The sequence below is a fragment of the Anser brachyrhynchus genome, assembly GCF_964034855.1.
Source record: "Anser brachyrhynchus genome assembly, chromosome: 12".
NCBI lineage: Eukaryota > Metazoa > Chordata > Aves > Anseriformes > Anatidae > Anser > Anser brachyrhynchus.
This window is the reverse complement of record NC_137707.1, coordinates 14,160,472-14,181,781: the sequence shown is the minus strand read 5'-3', so window position 1 is coordinate 14,181,781 and position 21,310 is coordinate 14,160,472. Positions and strand designations below refer to the sequence as shown.

Below are 21,310 nucleotides of genomic sequence, written 5' to 3'. Positions count from 1 at the left end.
AGGAACCAACTAGTTCCGTGAAGTCTCAAATAAATAAATAAAATTAATAGTCATCTCCTCCTTCAGCTAGATCCTTCACTCATCCTTTATTACTCTGTGCTCTTAAATGCTACAGGACTATTCCTACACCAGGTGCACCTGCAAGCCTTCTGCACATGAATTTGTGCCGAGTTTCTTATAATGTGTCACCAGAATATTGCCATTTGGTGCTAGTGGAGGTCTGTGCTGTTGTGTGTTTCCTCCTCATAGATCTGTTTTTGCAGCCAGATGAAGCATAGAATCACAGAATAACAGAATAAGTAAAGAAATTAAGCAAGAGTAAAGTGACAGAGGCAAGCTATAAGGTGAAAACTAGGTAAAGGAAAATGCTTTTCCCTTAATCCTCTAAACACCTTTTGCTGTGTCTTTCAGAGGAGAGTGAGCTGTAAATTCAGCTTAAAGTACTTTACTGAAAATATTCACTTGTTTTTCCAGTTTCTCTTTCCCAGTGAGTTGATTTAACTAGGAAATTAATTCCTAGGAAATTAATTCCTCCATGTGGAAGGACAACCTTGAGGTGAGCAAGCACTGACTTCAGGTTTGCAGGAAAAGTGCATCAGAGATACAGAAGTGTTCAGACCTAATGTGACAAATGCTGTCATCCTTTTGAACTGCCCGCTTGCAGACATGTATTCTTTGCCAGCCAGGATCAGAAAAAATCCCCCCTTGATCCTGGCCAGGACACTGCCTAAATAAGAGCAAAAAGAGCATCACCATTGGGTTAGCATGCAAGTACCACTGCCTGCTCCAGCTGGGATGCTTCAACCAATGGGTACTTGCTTACCTATCTTCCCCTGCCAGATGCTTTAATTTTCTGCATTCATACACCTGCTATCATTAAAAAAAGTACTTTTCTCCTGGCACTCGCAATTTTGAGTCTTTTCTTGATGATGAACATCCCAGGGTTGGAGTGAAGCCTGCAGTGCCTGAGCACCCAATGCTGTGGGGCACGACTTGGCTGCAGCCATGAGCCCTGATCCCACGGGATGTGTTAGAGGACGGTGCTTTGTTATTCCTCAGCCTTTCTGCAGAGAAGAGCTCCTGTTTTGGGGAAGTAACACAGGAAAACAATATGGGCAGCTGGGCGCTCTCTATAGCCACTGTGCTGTTCTGAAAATTATAACCTTTTCACCCATTGTTGTCTGCAATTTTGTTCTCCTGCTGTGTTCCTTTTGTAATTGCCAATTAAATAGATATCTGAGACTCCATTCATCACTGCTCTAACTTCATCTCTGTCAGGCAGGGGAAAACTGGGTTAGCATTTGGCAATGCAGATATGTTTTAGGAGCAGCAGACTGATTTAGTTCAGGGAAGAAATATTGATGTGCATGTGGTACGTTGGCTAATTTTGTCCTCTAGCATCATTTCCTGAAAGAGAAGCAACCAGGGTTTATAATTGATTTGATTAAATAATAAATAATATGTTCTCCTGCTGCAAAGTAGGCAGCGTTTCCAGTCTGCAAACTTCTCTTGTGTGGCTGCGGATGGCGAGGCTCTCAGCAGCAATGGGCTGGGGCAGATATTTCCACCCAAGGCACTGCTGTCCACCACAGCACAATGGCAGTGCCTTGAACAAGAAACTTCATGTAAATTACGATTTCTTTCAAGTTTCCTTTGCCTCTCGCCTGTTGCTTTATGGCTGAAATTCTTCATAGGAGCTTCCTCCAGCTGTGGCTTTGAAGGCATTATGTGCCTGTCAACAGCACACAATCAGAGGCTCCCAATTTAACAATTAAATGGAATTCATTTTTGGTGGAATTGCTGTGAGCTTGTCTCTTTGTGCCAAGGAGAATATGGTTAAACCTCTGCCTTGTGATCCCTCCACGTGCTGCTAGACTTGCCAAGAGGCACCCTGCAAGCTGTGTCCCGTATGGCTGGGCAGATGGGCTCTGTGCCTCCTCATGTCCCTTTCGAAGCAGAGGCACAACATTGAGGTGACACAGTCCTTGTGCATTTAAAAGCTTGGCAGCTGAAGCAAAATGTGTCTCGTGTTGCTTCGTGGCTGCTTCCTTGCATTTCTGTCCAGCACTGGGAGACGCTTGGTGGAGAAGATGGAGATGGCAAAAGACACCTCGGGGTCTGTCATTAGCTCCAGCCCTGAGACATTTTGTGTGTGTTCAACATCCCTTAACGAGCATCTTGCATCACTTGAGCATACGGTAGACAAAATGCTCCTTAATTTCTTCAAAGTAATTAGTTTTTATGATGAAGCTTGCAGGCTTTTCCTCTTCAGGCTTCAGGCTTGCTTTGGGTTAATTAGCCCAATTAGTTGCTAATGGCCAGTGCGTCTGCACCCAGGAGCAATGCTGCTTGGCCTGGTGAGCCACCAGATCCCACCGGTGTAGCCCGCGTCATTTGCAGGGCTGGTCCTGCAGCAGCAGTTGGGGTTTTGGTCCGAACCTTGGGAACCTGACTCCTAGTTTTCTGGTTGCTCTGCCCCCGCTTTGCCCTGACACCAGCCATGTTGCTCTTTGCAGATGACGGGAAGCTGTCCCTGGAGGAGTTCCAGGCCTTTTTTTCGGATGGGACACTCAACGAGGAAGAACTTGAGAAGCTCTTCCACACCATCGACTCGGACAACACCAAGTAAGTTCCTCCCGTTTGGCAGAGCCGGGAGCCGTGGTGCTCAGGTGCAGTGGCAGTACTGCTTGGGGATCTGAGACCCCTAGGACATGGCCATGCAGCTCCTTTTGCCAAACTTTGCAAAAAAAACAACCCACCTCTACTGGGTTTATGTCTTTTTGTGGTGGCTGCTGTGAGTCTTTTTCTCTCTCCAGTTTTTATTCAGGCTGTTTTCTTTCGTGCAACCTGATCTTTACGATGTCTGAAGCGATGCTTAGTTTTACCCATGAGGGCATTTAAATAGCTCTTTAGCTTTTCCACTCTACCTAAAAGCTTCGCTGTGCTATAAATGGTAACTGTGTGAATCTGTGAGTGTTGTCCTATCCAGCTATTTCACACACAGCAACCTGGGGAGGATTTGTGCTTCGTGATGCTTGCTTTGCCTCCCTCCCCAAACGTCCCCTGGCAAGCACTCATTGCTCCAGAGCTTGCCAGAAAGGAGCCCCCTTCTCTCCAAGGGGAAATGTGGCTTCTGGAGGCAAGCCTAAGCCCTGCAGTACTTGCTGTGGGTGTTTTGCCTCTGCTCTGGCCCCAGCAGACCGATGTGGCCATAATTCTGTCTGTACAAGGGGACGGAGCCAGAAGCAGCACCGTAATGTCTGCATCCTGCTGGAACAGCAACAGGGGAAAACGATGGGAGAGGAGGCATCAAGGCACGCTTCAGTTTCCTGGTGCAACAAAGGTGAAGCTAAATGTGGCACCTAAATGCTCTCACTGGGGCACAAAGGATGTGCCCCACCGGGTTTTTTTCTCCTTCAGTTTTCAAAAGCCTGCCTGGTTGAGGTTGTTGGAAATCGAAATGAAAGGCAGCATTGAGTCATATTTCAGTGTGACTCCTGTTCCTCCAGAGAGAAAAAAATCCAGCCAAAAACGCAGATGAAAAGAGAATCCAATTTAAAATGAGGAGTTGAGCAGCAAATGCTTAAAAAATAATAATAGTCTGGTTAATTACAAAGCCTTCGGAGCCGCAAAATCCCACCTTTCCAATACGTGTAGTGGCCATCCTATATCCCGAGATCAGAAATGTCAGATACCAGCTTGGTGCCTACTATTCATCCAATAATTAATCAAAGGAACTGAAGTGGCTTCGTTACCAAGATCTGCTGGGAACGCTCCATCCCCTCCCACGCTTCCCCTTCAGTGGGAAGCTGCTGCGAGAGGGGCTGGGTGCCTTGGGGTTAAAATAGATAATAAAATAGCAGGGGAGTCATGGGAATAGAAAGGGAGCTGCTGAAAGGCAGATGGGATGTGCTGCCTCGTGCTTTGTGGGGATATTTATCGAGCTGCAGGTGGGGTATGGATGGTCCCTCTGTAGACCCTGGGAGCCAGGAGCTCACCTGCCCCTCTTCTGAAATACTTTAGAGCATTGTCCTGAAATACCAGATGGGTTTTCTTTAATATTTTTCCATTTAGCACTGAAACGTAGGGACGATATGAAATTTATCTTTCCCAAAGGCAATTTAAATTACAATTATTAGCTATGTGACAGGACAATGTAATTTATTTTTAAAGCTGTTTTTTTAATTTTCCATTTTATCCGTGTTTATCTTATATCGCCCATTGAATTTGCTTAGCGTGCAAAGCAAAGTTTGCTATTGAAATTACATTACAGCTAGAGTAGAAAATGAAGAAAGTTATGTTCCTGCTGATTATTAGTAATTGCTGTTACCAGCTAAATTACAAAATGTTGATTCGATTTTCCGGAGTATTTTTAGGAGCAGGGGAACCGCCTCACATATGCATAGACAAAATGAATGTCTGTATTGGTTTCTTGACTTGCTTTAGCTGGGAAGGTGATGGAAAGGAGAGAAGTTGGGCAGCTGGGTGGAGGGATGAGGTTGGTCGATGATGCTGGAGCACCCATTCTGCTGTGGGGAGCTGGTGGCATCGTGCAGCAAGGTGGAGGGAGGAGTGTGGGCTCCTGTTTGGGGAACCACAGGCCACCGGCAAAAGACATTGTTGGCAGCAAGGTGGGGTTAGGAGGAGGCTGAACTGAGACAGGACACCCAAAAAAAAAGGGGGGGGGGGCTTTAATGAGGTTTCTTTCTTCTTGACTACCTAGGAAACCTCTCCAGGAGGTCTGGTGTGGCACGATGGGCACGGAGTAGGATTGTGGTTTTGTGCAGATGGGGTTATGGGAAGTCTGCAAGCTCCAAGCCACCTTACCAGTGTCTCCAGTGGGATTTCTTGTCTCAGAGTACTGACATATTGCTGTTGCACCCTTGGTGCTCAGTGTTTGCAGAGGGTGAAAAGTCCCACACCTGCCCCAAAGCCAGGACATCCCCTTTCTGTGCGGGGAAGCTGGTGGATGTTCGTCCCCTCCTGCTGTCCCCATCCTCGCCAGTTATTTCAGCCAGCAGCAAAATGTGTTGCGTATTTCAATTGCTTTCGGAAACATTATATTCAAAAACCTGCTGCTGCTGAGAAGTGGTGATCAAGTGACATTTTCCTCTCCATGGCTAACAAAAGCAAGATGCTGCTCGGTGCTTTTTCATCGCTGGTGTTGGCTGCTGTGCCAGGTTTCAGCAGTGCTTTATGGGGAGCTGCCTGAAGATTAATGGTGTGGTAATGACACGGTACTGCTGATATCAATGCTACCAGAATTGCACAAATTATGTGTATAATATATAAACTTGTGCACACATATTTAAATATATATACATATGTGTATATATATATGATTTAGTGGCAGAATAGGGCTTTAGAAAACATTGGATTAGTTCTCACCTGGGAAACCCTGTTAGATTTGCAGTTATTTAGGCCTTTTGGTGCTCCCTGAGCTGCAGGGTGGTTGTAGGGCCCAGCCTCCAGGACAACAGTGTGTCCGTGCTGCATCGCACGCCTCTCATTGACCTGGCTCTGAGCAAGATGCCCTCAGCAGAAGTGCTGCGCATCCCCTCGGAGCTGCCCACCAGCCCTTGCAAAAGGAGGGGGAGGTCAGACGTGGTTGTTGACCAAACTCATTTAGTCGTCCTGGCAGGGGATTTTAAAAATTCCTTTTGTATCTCATATATTTTTCATCGCTGCAGAGGGCAACCCTTTGGGGAGAGATCTGCTTGCTGGAGCAGGACTTCTCTGATAAGCTGTACACATCCATTCACAAGGAGCCAGAACATGGCATTAGCATTCGGCTGTGCTGTCATTTATTATCTCCTCGCTAGGCTTATAGCTATTCTTTTAATTGCTTTATTCCCCACGTCCCCCAAATGAGCTCTTCTCTCCAGTGGCAGGCACTAGAGAAGATGGGAGCATGCATGCAGTGTAATTAACAGATGCGGTGTCTCTTCTCACAAGCCCTTAGCAGCTTCCCCAGACTGTCAGTTTTCCTGGAGGGTTGGGACAGATGCAGAACCCAAACCAGTTGGGTTTTCCAGCACGTACCAAATTCCAGGTGTGGAACAGATGGGAAAATGCAATTGCATATAGAGCAGCATGATTTGGGGAGGCACCTTCTTCCTGCAGCACCCTCTGCCCCATAAACTGACCCCACACCTGCAGGACCCCCACAAAACCCACCACAGGGTACCAGGAGGAACCTGGAGAGCCGAAGCCACCTGAGATCTGGTCAGCCCCAGCTGGGACAGCTGCTCCACAGCTCATTTCAGGCTGAGTGAAGCAGAGCAAACGAGGAGGGACAAGCCTGTATCTCACTCACGGGTAATTGTGCAGGAGCTGATAACGTTGTGTTAGTGCTAATGAGCAGGAGCAGGCTGCCTCATGCACCTGTGACTTTCTGGTTACAGCTTTGTGCATGTAGCAGGTCACCGCAGCCCTCTCCTGCAAGACATTGAGGAGCAGGGGTGCCAGGCGCTGGCTGGGCAGCTCCCTGAGCTCTGAAAACTTCTGCTTTGGGATGTGTATGAGAAATACGGTGTCCTGGTGGGGACAGAGATGAAGGCAAAGGAGCCCAAAATGTGTTCCTGAGTGTTAAGCAGGGAACAGCTTGCAAGGGAGCTTGGTGTGCACAAGGTAAAGCTGTGCTTGTGCTCCAGCTGATGGACAACCAGGGCAGAAAGGGAGCTTGGCATCACCACAGGGGCAGTCCTCACATGAACGTGAGGTTCCTGATGCATCCTTCCAGCGCACAACCCTGGCCCAGACCTGGACAAACCCCTGTTGATAATCCTGCAGCCCGCATTGCTTCTGCTCCAGGAATTATTTTCCTCTGGTGGAAAGGGTCTGTTGTTACCACTTTGTTATGGATGCCACAGTCCCCTCCCATGCTCCCTGAGATGCTTTGCCTTCCCAAAACCTACATCAGGTCTGGTGTCCACTCAATAGAGTCCGTTGTGGGTGGGGAGGGGTTAGCAGCAGTGCTCTGCTGCTGCTGGTTTTCACCAGTCCTCTCAAATCTGAACAGAAAGTAGTTCTTGGGCAAGGAACAATGATGATTATGACTGAGTGTTTTTTCCTGTTTTTTTCTTCTTCCCTCCCTAATCTTGACTGTTTGCATTGCAAACCTGATTCAGTGTGGCGGTGGCTTCATCTGGGAGCCGAAGCCCACATTACGGAGATGAATGTGCCCATTGGAACCAATGTAATTTCTGAATTTTGAATGTTCTCAATTAGCTCTCTGGGAAACAAACTACGGATCATGTAATCAGCTGAGATTTTGATTAACCTATTCAAGAGACAGTTCTAGTCCCTTCTGAAAGGGACGGAATGATTGCATGAAAATTATATGTCTGGCTCTAATTTCTGGCTCTCAGGAGCATGGACACTTAGTGAGGGTTGTGGAAAATATTTTCTGAGCCCCAGGTCGTTCTTCTCTGTGACTACATCTTGCTTAGGCTACGTGATGCTGCACTTTTCCTTGAAGCAAAGAAACACTTGGTGCCAAAGCTGGTGCTCAGCAGCAGTGCTGGTGGAGCTACAAAGCATCTCGGTCTGTCGCCGTGGCTCTCTGGTGTTATCTTTTCATTTATTGCTCCATGAGCACACTTCTCAGATCGGCTCCAAGCTCCAGCAAAGAAAAAGTACTCTTAGAAAAAAAAACCTCACTGGGAAGGTCATCAGGAGGAAGGGCAAAGCTGGAAAAAAAATACAGAAGCTCATGTAAGCAAACATCTGAGGACGTGTTCCCAGATGCTGTCCCCTGGTGCTTCCCTGCCAGCCTTTGTGCAGGATCCCCGAGGCAGGGGAGGAGCTGGGCGCAGTGGGAGCGATGTGGCTGCAAAGGGTGAGGGCTGGGGAGGGTTTTTCTGAGCCAGCACCGGGAGGATTTTCACAGCCCAGGGGTTCCCAGCTGGAGCTGGGTCTTGGCTTCTTATTTTTTATATTGTGCAGGGCTGCTCTGTATCGGGCGTTTTCTTTCCTAGGGAACAGAACACCGCCTGGATCTTGCATTAAAAACACTAATGACGGAGATACCTAATTCCAACCAGCTGCTTGTGTCTGAGTCACGGAGGCATTCAAAGAGATTGTAGCTTTTTGGTGTAAGCTCCAGCCTCACAAACGTATCCGTGTGCTTTTTCTGAATGAGTAAAAGTGCCCAGGGCACCGCGATCAAGCAGTGAAGGCGCCAGCTGCTGCTGGGTGGGCAGCGCAAGCTGTCTGTCCTGAGGCTGAGTTAGGGGAGAGGGGTTTCAGATCACTGATAAGCAGTAGGAGAACATATGAGAAATAAAGCTACGGGTAAAAAGCAGGCAGAAGAGAGGAGGGATTTTTGTTTTGCTGTTCCTCTGTTAGCTGCCTGCCAGCAGCGTATCACCGACCTGCACTCTGAAGCTTTGAGTCCTTCCCCTCCTTTTTGGTGGGGACCAAGATGTGCATGAAGCCTACCAGGAGAGGGAAGCTGATTTCATTGTACCTCATGCTCTCAGTGCCTTAGCATTTGCTTCTGGCAGTTAGCACATCACTCGGCTTTGCTCACAGCAATTAGTTTTTCTGGTCTCTGGTGCAGCCCAGGATTACAGGGCGGCCAAATCCATCCTGAGCTGCTGTAAAGCAGAACCTTCCTCCAGCATGGACAGTGAGCTGGGTGCAAGAGAGAAAGAGTTGAAAGATTCAGGACAATTGTGTTTTATTATGAGCACAAGGCTGGAGACAGCCCCGCCGAGGAGAAGGTAGGGTGTTGGTGATGGATTGCTCAGGTGGCTGGCACTGAGTTAGTTACTTAACGAGACTTATATGTTACTCACCCAAATAAAACAAATCAGGTGAGCCCAGGCTTACGTATCAATCAGAAACAGGCAAAGAGTTATATGTTCCTTCATCCAAAATAAGTTGTTTCTGAGTGATTAATACCACTGGCAGTTTATGAAAAAAGGAAAAAAGAAAAAGAAGAAAGAAAGAGAGAGACCCTCTTTCCCCAAAAAGGGAAGACTATTTCTTTGCTTTTCTTTTAATGGCTTGGTTGGAAAATTGAGCTAAAAGAAAAAATGAGAAGATAAAGCATAAATAAGTAACCTGCTGTCACGGTGGGCACCGAAGGGCAGCGCTGGCTTTGTGGGTGCCCTCGGGTTCCCTGCAGCGGTGCGTGGTGGGGCGGTGATGGGGATGGTGAGACCTTTCCTTCCTGGTGCTTTTTGGGAGGTGAAGGGCTCGGTTTACAAACAGGCTGAGATGCAGGACACAGACTGAAGCTCTCCGTGGCTCTGGGGTGCCAAAACGAAGGAATCCGATGTCTCAATGAGACATTTGGGAACTGTCACAAAATTCACACTGTGGTCCAGAAGCAGAGCTGGAGGGAATACCCCAGAAGCTCATGGGTCCCTGCTTCACATCTGCCCTGTCCAGGCTCCTGTGCCCAGCGCTCTGCCAAAAAAATTGGAGAATAATCAGTAACTTAATCAATTGGAAGTGCCATCCCCACTAGAAGGTACTTGTAGACTGTGATTAAACCTGCCTTCTCTTAGCTTTGATCTACTGGTGGGCAGAGTGATATTTTCAAGATCAAGTCATCCACCCAAAAAAAAAAAAGTTGAGGGTTTAGATGCAATTTATTAGGGATTTGGCACACACTGAGACTTGGAAAGGTTTAGTACTGTACTAAATGTCTGTTTTATTTAAGGTGATGACTGTGCTCAGGAACCAACTGTTGGATCAGGCTCAGTAAATCAGCGTGCAGTATTGATCTGTTTTTTCAGGCTATCAATTGCACGGTAAGCAGGCGTTTTATTGTGTTGCCTTCCTCTTGCGCAGAGGTTTTATGAGCTCTTTGAGAGATTTGCTTTTGCAAGTGGGTGGTTAGAGGTTCTGGCCACCTGTGGCAAAGCGGAGACAGAAGTTGCTGGTTATTTTAAAGAGATCATGAAAAGACCTTGCGAAGGAACTACTAAAGCCCCGAGATGAGCAGCACTCTGTGGTTTTGTACAGGATGGTCTCTGCTTGGGCTTCACAGACTTTGGGGGGTTCAGATTCATGACTGGCACTTTCCAGAACATCCCACCTTTTGGCTAAAATCTTGATGTTCCTTTACAGAAGCAACAGGGAGGGAAGAGCAAAGCCTTAGAGCCCAGCTCGTCAGCAGCACCCAGCCCCTGTCTCTGGAGCTGTGCATCCAAGCACGGCTGGCAGCCTGACGTGACATACTACACTTGCTGATGAATGAACAAACAAATGTCTGCTGCTCCGCAGGTGCCAGCTTGTTGCCCCTGCATTTTTTTAAAAGTGACATTTATTTCTCTTTCAACCGGCGAGAGCTTGAAAGCGTGCTTTCCGACAGCATCCAGAAATTTGTTTCATTTGCATCCATGCTTCAGTCTCTTTTCATGGTGCCCTTGATGATTGGAGCTGGGTGTTTTGTTCTGTCAGATAATTCGCAGCTGAACCAGCCTGGAAATGCACCAGCAGGTGGGAGTCCTTAAAATGACATGGCCATGGACAGGGAATGGGGCCGTGGTCTGCATGGACCCCGGGAAGGCACCAGCAATCCTTGCAGAAGACTTTTCCCTTTCCGGAACCCAGGAAAACCCACAACACACCCAACCGTGATAGTTTTGAACTTCGGAGAGCCTCTTTAACAAGTTTAATAGCCTCTTTGCTTCATTTTTACGAGGTTTATTACTGCTACAAGCGAAATGTAATTGCACGGCAGGTCATTGTCTGCAGAAGACATCTTCCCATCACATCCGCAATTACTGCTGGTGGCGAGTGCTATGGCAACTGCCTCCGGGCGCTGTGCTGCGAGGTGGGACACCTGCATATGGCTCTAACAGGCTTTCTGGGCCAGGTCCAGGCCTTTTAGACCTGTTGCTCTCCAAAGAGTGCTGCCTAACTGTGGATTCAGCATCACCAAGAGTCCATTACTGGTTTGTATTCGATGCTAACCATCCCCCTATTTTTTCCCTCTCTTTTTCTCCCTCTCTCTTCTTTCCCATCAAAGCTGGAATAGCCTTCATAACACACAAATTTTAATGCTCTGAGGCATTAACACTGCCCCAAACTGAACTCACCACCAGATGCTGGTGAGCAGCCCTGCTTGTACAGCCTCTCCCCTGGGCTGCCCAGTGGCCCTAAGCCAGGTGGCACTTTGCTGTGTGTCTGTCCCCACCAGCAACACCTGTGGGCAGGAGGAGAAGTGTTGGTGGGCTGATCTTCTCTGTCATGCCAGAAGGTCCCCTCCAGGAGCATCTTTGTTGGTGCTGAAACAGGGTACATGCAATGCTTTCAGCCGGATTTTGGCAGCAACAGCCATCTTTGCTCGGCAGGGGTGGTTTTCAGCATGAGTTAGGTTGTTTAAGGTGAGTGGACAGGTGAAGGGGGTGCTTTAACAGGTCTCGGGAAGGATTTAGCAGAGTTATCCAGAAGTGTCAGATGATGGGCTTGGAAAGTTGCTTGGAATTGAAGTTATTTAGCTCCTGGCTGGCACCCAGGATTTGGTATTTCTGTTGCTCCGCCTGGAATAATTTCTATTTCTTCGGGGTTTGTGTAAAAACGTTTCTTTGCATTCAGAAACTCGTGGCCAAGGGTGGCCATCTGTGACCTCCTAGGACACATCTGGATGTACCTTTTCCAATTCTGAGGTGTTGAGACAACTCAGTGATGCTGGGACTAGGAGGTGTATCATCGGATATAGCAATACTTTCCTGCTGCACATGTTGTTCTTTGGTCTCTCCTAAATAAGAATCAGATTTGCAGGTGGTGAACACTAGAGGATAATTTGTTTCCACGCTCATTTGAAGACTTGCAGCACACCCAAAGCTGTGAATTGAAGATGGAAATAAAAGCAGGCCGTGATTTCATAAAATCTCCATTTTCAGTACCGGTGAAGCAGCTAAGCCATGTGGCTGCTGATGCAACCCTTTCATCTGCCCAAGTAAAAGGGTTTTTATCTTCAGCAGAAGATGCTCAGGTGTTGAGAGGAGTCTGAGCAGCCTATCCCTGTGGCTATTTGCATGAGAAATGTGCTGGGAAGATGAGACTTTGATGTATTTGCAACTTATGAATTCCCATTCTGCTTCTGATTGTGCTGCCCGTTCGGGGAGCCTGGCACGTCTTTCTGCTGGCTGAGCTGAAACTGAGGAAGGGAGGAGTATCACAGTTTAGGGACTTTTCCTTTTCTTTGAAACAGCAGCAGGGAAAACTGTCTCCTTACTGCCAGTACATTCATCTGGTCAAATTATCACAGCACATTTAAGTGGAGGCGTGTGGGAAGCAATAAACACTCCCTTTTGTGGCCAAATTAATTTACGGCTTGGATTTTTTTCAGGAGATGCTCGAGGCTGGCAGCTGAGCTCTCAGGTTTGCCTCCTATTTCCATTGGAGAAATTAGGTCCCATGGACAGAGAGCTTCTCCCAGGTACAGGTCTGCTTTGGAAAGAGACCTCAAAGGGTGGATATCCCCCTGAGCTTGGGGGTGCAAGGCTGCAGTTTCTCTGCAGCTTGCTGCTCCTTGCTGCAGTTTCTCTGGTTGGAAAATGGAGGAAAAAGCCTGAAACCAGACTTAGGTTTTCCTGATTTTCTGTTTCAATGAAAGAAAGACTTTTGTTTTGGAATGGAAGCAGATAGAGGTGGCCTACAGTGTGGGGGAAAAGCTGTGTGACACAGAAGTTTTTAATGATTTCATTTGAAGCTCTACTTGAATGTTATTATATTTGGCTTAGTTAGTTGGGTTATGGCTTCAATAAGTTCTTTAATTAGTCATACTATCAATGTCAGAAGGCTTAAAATTCAAAGCAGATTCCCAGCCAAGTGTTCTGGTAGCTGAGAAAGATTTTTTTTTTTCTTCTGTAAAGAGCGAGAACAACTTGTTGTGGTTTTTATCTTTTTAGCTTGTTGGGGTTTCACCAGGCTTCAAACCCAGATCCTGAGTATTTGCATCCTAAAACATCCTTGTGGCGTAGCTGGGGGACTTTTAGTTACTGAAGCATTAAACTACAGGAGCACCTTGTAAATCTGCAGAGCATTGCAGGGCTCATGTTGGTGATAAATCCCCCAATACAGCAACCAGGATGGGGCTGTGATGGCCCTGGTGTGTGCGCTCCTAGGGGATGGAAACGCCCTGGGGAATGCCATGGGCCATGCTCAAGCACCCATTGATTTCTCCTTCGTTGAGGCATTACCATATTTTTAAAATCTGCAGTAATTTCTTTAATTAGGTTTATTCTTAATGCAAGATTGCTTAAAATTAAAAGCAGCTTCTTGGCCAACTTAACATTCAAGCACAATTAAGTTAAATAATATGATGGCAGGAGGCAAGGAAGTAAAAGGCCATTTTTGGAAGCAGGAGATAATTATTGCAATGTAAAACAGCGGGGGATGGAATAATAGATATTTTTTTCACAGTAACATGCTCCAGTTTGGGACATGTGGTTTGCTGGGGGAGAGTTTGAGCCCACGGAGGGTGGGAAGAACCCAGACACATCACTCCAGGAAGATTTCAGGAGGCTGCGGCTAACGAGAGCAGGATTTAGAGCATCTCTTTCCATAATCCACTTATGTTGACAGGTCAGAGCAGGGATGAGTTAGAGCTAGCTTCCCAGGATGTAAATGGATTGATAAAATATAATTCTATTACGAGATCGTTCAAGGCACCTCAGCAGCCTGAGTGGCATAAATAATTGTGTGGGAATCGGAGGCGCAAATAGATTGCAGCTAATCTTTATTTCCCAAGGAGGCTGTCTGTTGAGATGTCATTAGGTGAGCTAAATGCTCCGATATTAAGTAACTGTGCCCTGGATGGGAGCTGGGCACGGCCCCGCCGCTGCTCTGTAGGGGCAGGATCAGGAGAATTGATCATTTAGAAAAGTAAAACTGGCAATTTTTCTTTCCAAGCACATGGGACTGCGGGACCAGTCTGCTACCGGTGGCTTTAGTTTAGCAGACTGGGGCCAGACTACGTTGATCCATTTCTATGCTCAACCCCAAAGAAATCCTGAGTGCATCCCTTATCTGTCCTGTACCTTAAATTCTTCTCTCTCTCTTTTTTCCTGCTTCCTTCCCTGCCTCATCCTCCCCTCTTCCAGCAACGTGGACACCAAGGAGCTGTGTGGTGAGTACAGCCCTTCACGTGGGCACGGTGTTTTGGAAGGATGCTTGAAAACTCTTAAAAAGCAGTATCAACTCCTGTCTCAGTGGGATAAACAGCTTCTTAGTCTGGACCAGAAGTTTAAAAAATAAATATGTTTTTGTGTGAGAGTTGCAAATAATGGAGAAATTGGGACTCAGCACTGCCTCTGCCACCTCCCTTATTCAGCAGGAAAGTTGGGAATGCTTCCCTTCGCTTTCTTGCAGCACGAATGGGGTCAGAGCTGAGCACAGCACCTGGATCGCACTCAATAACAAGATAGGTTTCATTTCTGGCAATGTCACAGCTTCCAGCTCCATTCTAAACTTCAATAAACCAGAGTCCCTTCGTAGCAGCAATAAGGTGTTTATCTTTAGGCAAACCTCTGCGTTTCACAGCAGGCTGCCAAATGCACAGAGCATCTCTGGTGCACCTCCCACGGTTCACAAATTAAAGACTGAAAAGAAAACCTGTAATAACATTTTGTCCCACACCTCCATTGGAAGGGGGTCGTTTCCCACAGGGATTGCTCAGGGGCCATTGCCTGCCATTTCTGATTCACTTGCTATTCTTCTAAGAATTATTTTAAGTATAATACCTCATTTTGGCAACAATGGAAGCTGTGGGCTCTCTCTCGGATTTGTCTGTGAGTTGTGTAGCTCCTTACCCCAACAGAGCTCCTTGGTCACAGGGCAGCTTGCAGAACTGAACGTGCCTAGAAAACACAAGTGGCGTTACCAAATTGTACATGACACCCTCCAATTTAAATAAAATACACTGATATTGGGTGCAACAAGTTGACCAGCAACCTGAACTGGGCTTTGGGAAGGGGAGAAGCACCTTGGCTCCTGGTGGGCTTTGCTGGGGAGAGGTGGGCTGAGGAACTGGGGTCTCCTCGCTGCCCACGGATGGGTAGGAGCCATGAGCAACAAGGTGGAAGATGGAAAGATCTGACTTCAGATGTTCGTGCCAATAAATAAAGCTAAAGCTGTATAATTGCATATTGGAAGGTTGAAAAAGTCGACACCCTTCTCCCACAGTGGTGGTGGTCTCAAGAGCCGCGCCCTGCCAACAGAACATCATTTCTCCTAAAATGTATGGGCACAGCTTTTTATTTCAGGACTTTTGGAAAGGTTTTCCTCTGCCTCTAAGATCTATTTATTTTTTTTCCCAAGTAAACTACTAATAAGAGGAACAACAAAAATAAACACACTGCAGTGAGAATGAGCTGTTTGGCTTGTAGAGGAACAGCAAACAGCTGCTGTCAGTCAAGTTGTGACATTCCTGTCTCTGCCAAAATCTCCTTCCCCTCGGATATGTTCTAGGGCTGCAAATAGCTATAGGCACTGCTAATTAAGCCAAGAGAACCTAATTAGTGGGATCATTTTCTGCAGTTTATTTCTTGTTGCCTTCAGGAGAGATGTCACCTCAGTCTGAGTCTTCAGTCTGGGTGCCAAGGAGCAGCTCTAGTGGCTTCTAAGGAACAGCTTTTAGCAGTACTTGTGTCAATCACACCAGAAGTGGTTAACTTGGCAGCCACGCTGCCAGCTTATTGCACACCCCGCTGCTGTGCTTCACTGCTCACTATTTCCATCACAGATGTTGGGTTTTGGCACCCTAGCTTGCCCACAAAACCACGCCAGGGCTAAAATGGGTGGTGGAGCCACTGCCTGCATGGGGACACACCGTGCAGCCTGTGGTTGTGCGCTAAGACACACACGGGGGAGGATGTGGGGAAAGACGTAAGGCTAGAGGCTGAGCTGTGGTGAATCTGGCTGATATTTGGCCTGAAATCAGTCTTTGATTTCCCCTTCCATCAATAAAGACTGCCATGCCACACAGACATGAAGTGTTGTTACATCAGCCATTCTCGTCATGTCCCTCTTCATTTCCCCAGACTATTTTGCTGATCATATGGGAGACTATGAAGATGTCTTGGCCTCACTGGAGACCCTGAACCTCTCCATCCTGAAGGCGATGGACTACACCAAGCGGGTGAGTCCTAACTCTGCCTCATGCCCCATGGGCTCAGAGCAGTCAGTGTAAATATTACGCTAACAGAGCAAATAAATCCAGATGTCTTCAGCCTGTTCAGCAGTCTCCTTGTGCGGTTGCATTTCCATGGTAAGTAGATCATTGCAGAAACACGATGACGGTAGAAATTTTGCATTAACTGTGGGAAAAGTCTTGAGAGTCTTGGCCAGATTGTGAAAGCAAGGTGCAAAGTGCACGTGCAGCAGATGGTGGCAGAGAGGCGTTGTGGCAGAGCTCTGGAGGATCTCAGCACCCTTCCTAAGCCTGGAAAATGGTCTTGGCTGTGTCAGGGATTATAAAGCTGCCATTAAGTAGAGCTTCTGGGTTAGGAGGCATCCTGAGTTCCAGAAATAAGGTTGTTCAGATACTCATATATAAATACATGTAATGTTCATGTTATGTGAATAACTTAGAAACTAGAAGGCTGTATGTTTGAAGGACCAGGGGTTAAAGAAAAAGGGCTGCTTGTACATGCAAGCACAAAACCAGAGACAAAATGACGTGTACACTCTGATCGCCATGGCTTCATAAAAAAGCCACCAAATACCTTAATGATACTGTAAATAATGGACTACTAGAAAACAGCACACACCAAGAAGCATATTGAAGTTTGTTTATCTGAGCTGCTGTGCCAAATAAACATCCCCACTGAGAAGCGAACCATTCATTTGGTGTCTTACCCCAAGGAGAAACGTATTTATGGAGCCCCCATTCTTTGAAACAATTTTCCTGTGCTTTCCCTATCATTTAATAAAATAACTGGGATGTATCAGTTATATTTTGCTGCCTCAGAATCATTAGTTCTTCCCCTCCTTCCACTCCCAAGCATATTTGCATCATTCATTAGTGCCACCACCAGAGACAAGCAGCCTTCCTCTTCACTGATGAGTGGTAATTCAGCGCACTGAGAATTGAGCCAAGTGACGAGGATTTGCTTTTTCCAAGCACCATTCAGTGCTTCCAGATTCAATTCCAGGCTTCCTCCAAGCAATCCAGATTGAAATCTCCCTTCCATTTATCTTTGAAGCTCAAGGAAAAACTCAGATTGCTCCACTTTAAAGATGTGGTAATGATAAGAAGTTTTAGGAGTTAATAACCAGAGGGGAGAAAAATTTGCTGTTTCTCATTCGGAGTAAAGAATCTGATTTCTTTGCTTTATTGAAATCCATCCATTTGAATATTTGTGTGGGGGGCAGAATAGGAAAGGAAGATCTGTATTCCATTTGTTAATGTCTTCCTATAATAAACTGAAGGCAAAAGTTTTTGACCAAGCACTGATCTGTCCGAAATATTTGTGATTTTTTATCAGACATCATGAGAAAATTTAAAAAAAAAAAAAAAAAGAGAGAGAGAAAGAGTACAGCTTTAACAGTTCCCCCCCCCTTTTTTTTTCCTAATTAAGTTGCTAACTCTGCTCATGCATCATTTATATTCATTATTAGCAAATTTTCTGGCAGTCGGATCTGATACACTATTTTAAACACATGTTAACATGCTAATAGACATCTCAGTAATTCATGATGCTTTCCACCATCATTTTTGAATGAGTTTAATATATATGACTAATTCTTCCCAGCCTTTTCCAACAGGTGGATGTCTCATCCCCTCTTTATAAATTAGGATCTGAGCATAAGTGTATCAACTTGCTTAAGAGATCTGTAGCAGAACCTTATTCATAATCCCAGTCCACTGCCTTCATAAGATTCATCCTTCTCCCTCCTTGACTCAGTAACTTGTGGCAGGATTCATCTGCCTTAATTTGTGGTGTTTGGAAGTTATCTGCCTAAACCTGAGCCGGTCATCCCCATCATGGTCTTGTAGATTGGGAGAGAGAAATGGGGAGGTCTCTGACCCACTTGAGGCTGGCGTGAAGCCTCCTTGGAGGAGTTCTCCTCCTGTGGCTCTGAAGGATGCTACTCTCAGATGCAGTCTTCTCACTTCTCAATGTCTAAAGCCAGGGGAGAGGAGTGCTGCCCCCGCACCTCCTCATCACCTTTAGTTAATCAAGCCATGAGCTCTGCTGTTCCTCACCGCCCAGCAGGCTTTTGGCAAGGAAGCAAATGGAGCGAGAACCCTTCAGAAAAAGGAACTGGCAAATACGGATTTCACCGAAAGGATCAGCCCCTGCTGTGGTTTTGTGAACAAAGTGGTACAAAGTTTATCAATGAATTATTTAGAAAACAGGTGCTTTGTTCAAAGAAAGAACTGAAGAAAAATAAAAATAAAAGGAAAATAAAAGGAAAATAAGCTCTTTTAGGTGGTAGTGAAACTCACCTTCAGTATTCAGATCAGATAGACTTCCAGGCAGCATCACTGCATCCTGACAACTTTAATTACATACATCACCTTGATTCTGGAGGCTTATTTATAGAAACATTCAAGACTGTAGGGACTTTTTAACAGCCCCCACCTCCCTCTAAAGCCCTTTAGTTGCAAACTTCGCAGGGTAACTCTTTCACAAGCGTGCAGCCCGACCCCTGCAAGCAGCAGATGCCTGCTGGAGCTATGCCCAAGAGGTGCTTGTGTGTGGGTGGTGACCGCATGCAACTCAGCATGCAGGTTTATTACTGTAGATATGTGGTTTCTCAGCTCTTAGAGCCTGAGGACCAGCAAATTCCAGCTGTAAATCCCCGCTGTGCTGTCAGGCAATCTCCAGGTTGGTGCTGTAGAGGGATGGAGCTGGTACAACATGCTCCCGCTCCTCCAAATGAAAATAAACATTTCTTCAGCTGAAGAAAATGACTGATCTTTTGGGAATGGTCCTTATTCACTTCCTCTCTCTCCCTGTTTAAAAAAAAAAAAGTACTTTGCAAATGATAAATGAAACCTGGCTGCCTTTTGTGTTGCCTTTCTGATGAGAGGTGCCTTGTGCTCTCCGGAGGGGCCGGATAACCGTGGCATTTAATTGCTGTTTGTATTTCTCACCTTAAAAGACAACTGATTATTTCTTGTTCATAAAAAGAAAAAGCAGCAATTATCTCATGCTGGAGGAGCTCATAAAGTATCAGCAGTAATTAGATTCGGTGGTGGAAGGTCTCATATGACAAAACAAAATCTGTCATCGTAATTATTTTCCAATACAGCACTGCCCGTGCTGCCTTCAAATGACTGTGCAAAATACAGTTAAATTGGAAAGAAGGGAAATGAACTTTCTGTGCCTAAAAAAAGCCGGTGGCAGGATATGTTCTCATATAACCCCCGGTGAACATTTCATCGTGCAGTCGGTAAATAAGAAAACCAGTGCGACCAGGGAGGAGGTGATTTGGTGTGGGATGAGGCACAGGACTGGAGCTGGGGTGATTTAATGCACTGGGGGCTGGAAATACGGCCAAGCATTGATACGTCACACACCTCTCTTCTCAGGGTGGCACATGTTTTGTGGACAGGCATTGTACCCAAACGAGCTGCAAACACCTTTTCCCACAAGAATCCCTATTTAGATGGGAGAATTTGTGAATCATGAAGGGAAAACTGAAGCTGCTCTGAGCATGCTGGCTGCAGTACCAGCTGACGATGCTCCAGCAGCTATAGGGACCTCAGGTATATATGTATGTGAGGGTGAAGAGGTTTCCAAACATTATTTATAAGTTAAATTATTGCGCCCTTCTTGCCCCTGCCTTAGGACGTGTCAGCACAGCACCCATCCCGTGCCAAACCCTGCTGCCTTTCTGCTGGATATTTCCACTTTTGAAGGTCACGGTGGTGTTTCCCCACTTCTTTTGGGCAGCTTTTCCTTGGACAGGTCTTTATGCTGTGTGTTGGATGCAGTCAATAAGTTCAGGAGCAGTGCTCGAAGAGATGTGCTCATCAACCTAGGTGGTCCAGAGGAACGATGCCTTCCAGGCTCGCTCCTCTCTACCTCTGCATTGTATTTGCTGCCCTGGTGCCCCTCCCACAGCAATTTCTCACCTCTGCTTTATCTAGCAGATAACATTCATCAACAGCAGATTGCAAAGTTGACAGACTGGCCAACAGGACTTAGATTAAATTATGTTAATTTATTCAAATGCAATGCATTCTGTGTCCAGCCCCAATTGCTGCGATTTATCAGCGTGGTATTTATTGTAATTCTGCAAGAAATGAAACTTTCCACTCTTCATTTTCCTTGTTAAAGAAGTAGTAGCATTCGCCCGATTTCCACCAGTCTGTCGGCAGACAGAGGCTCTCCAGCAGCCTTCCACCTAGGACAGAGAAGTTTTTCTCACCTCCTCCTCTAAGGCCCATCTCCAAAGCTAGCAGGCTCATAGCCCTAATTAATGCCTCCTTCTGCCTCACAAATTGAGTTCAATACCTAGAAAAGAAACAGTGCTCAGCGGCTGTCCTGGCTCACCCCTATTGCTTTCTGTAGCAGGTGGTAAAGGTGAGGGTAATGAGATAAACGGGTGGAAAGGAGGTGGAAAAGCCGAGCAGCTGCCCGCTGGGTAACACTGCTGAGTGGGGCTGTCACATGCTCTTTTTTTTTCAGTGATGACACCCCTTAAAACGATCTTTTCCCTCACACCCTCATTTCTGAAGAGGTTTCACCCCGTGTAGTTTCTCAGGGGGTGAACAGGATGGTTTCCCCGTTGCTGTATGTTAGCCAAATCCTGGGTTTAGGTTCTGTGTAAAACACAGCCCGGCAATGACAGCTGGTGAACGGTTTGGGCTGAAAAAAGCCCAAAGTCATCTGTCCACGTAAAACATTTTTAGTCAGAAATACAGAAAGATTTCAATATCAATTTTTATAGCAAGGCCAATAACTGACGTGGATTTCTGTAAAAGTCACACGACTGTATTTTTTCAGGAATAACCTAAAAAGTTTCGTCGCCAGCCCCGTGGGGCTGAGCGTGACATCCAGCCGGGCTGCCAGGAGCACAGCAGGGAGGCACAGCCCGAGAAGGTCTCTCTTGGAGCTTATTTTTAGACAGAGATGTTTATTCACTGCTCTTCTGCCAGTCTGTCGCTGCAAAATTCATGTCCCCCCCCTCTTGCTGTGAGAGGGAAGAGCAGCTTCCCTGGAGATCCTGCTCGCGGTGCTCTTCTCCAGCTCCTGAAGACCTCCTGTAGGGTCGGGTCTTCTCCTTCCCTCCCCTCCCAGCTCAAGGCTGTTGCTCCTGGCGTTAAATGGAAGGGATTATGGAGCTTAGAGCAGCTTGGAAGGGAAAGACAAGTCGGCAGGAATGGGTT

At 46.5% G+C, this 21,310-nt stretch overlaps 1 protein-coding gene and 1 long non-coding RNA gene across 2 annotated transcripts in view; both read left to right on the top strand.

Annotated features, from left to right (window-relative positions):
* Positions 1-21,310, top strand: part of NECAB2 (N-terminal EF-hand calcium binding protein 2) — a 59,210-nt gene that overhangs the window by 30,414 nt on the left and 7,486 nt on the right. The window contains exons 3-5 of the mRNA XM_080551925.1: positions 2,517-2,625; positions 14,070-14,095; positions 16,008-16,105. Coding sequence (XP_080408051.1) covers positions 2,517-2,625; positions 14,070-14,095; positions 16,008-16,105 — 233 coding nt within the window. The remainder of the gene's footprint in view (positions 1-2,516; positions 2,626-14,069; positions 14,096-16,007; positions 16,106-21,310) is intronic.
* Positions 7,681-14,063, top strand: LOC308176341. The gene is made up of 3 exons (XR_013938236.1): positions 7,681-8,726; positions 9,674-9,764; positions 10,084-14,063. It is a non-coding gene; the product is annotated as an uncharacterized lncRNA (long non-coding RNA).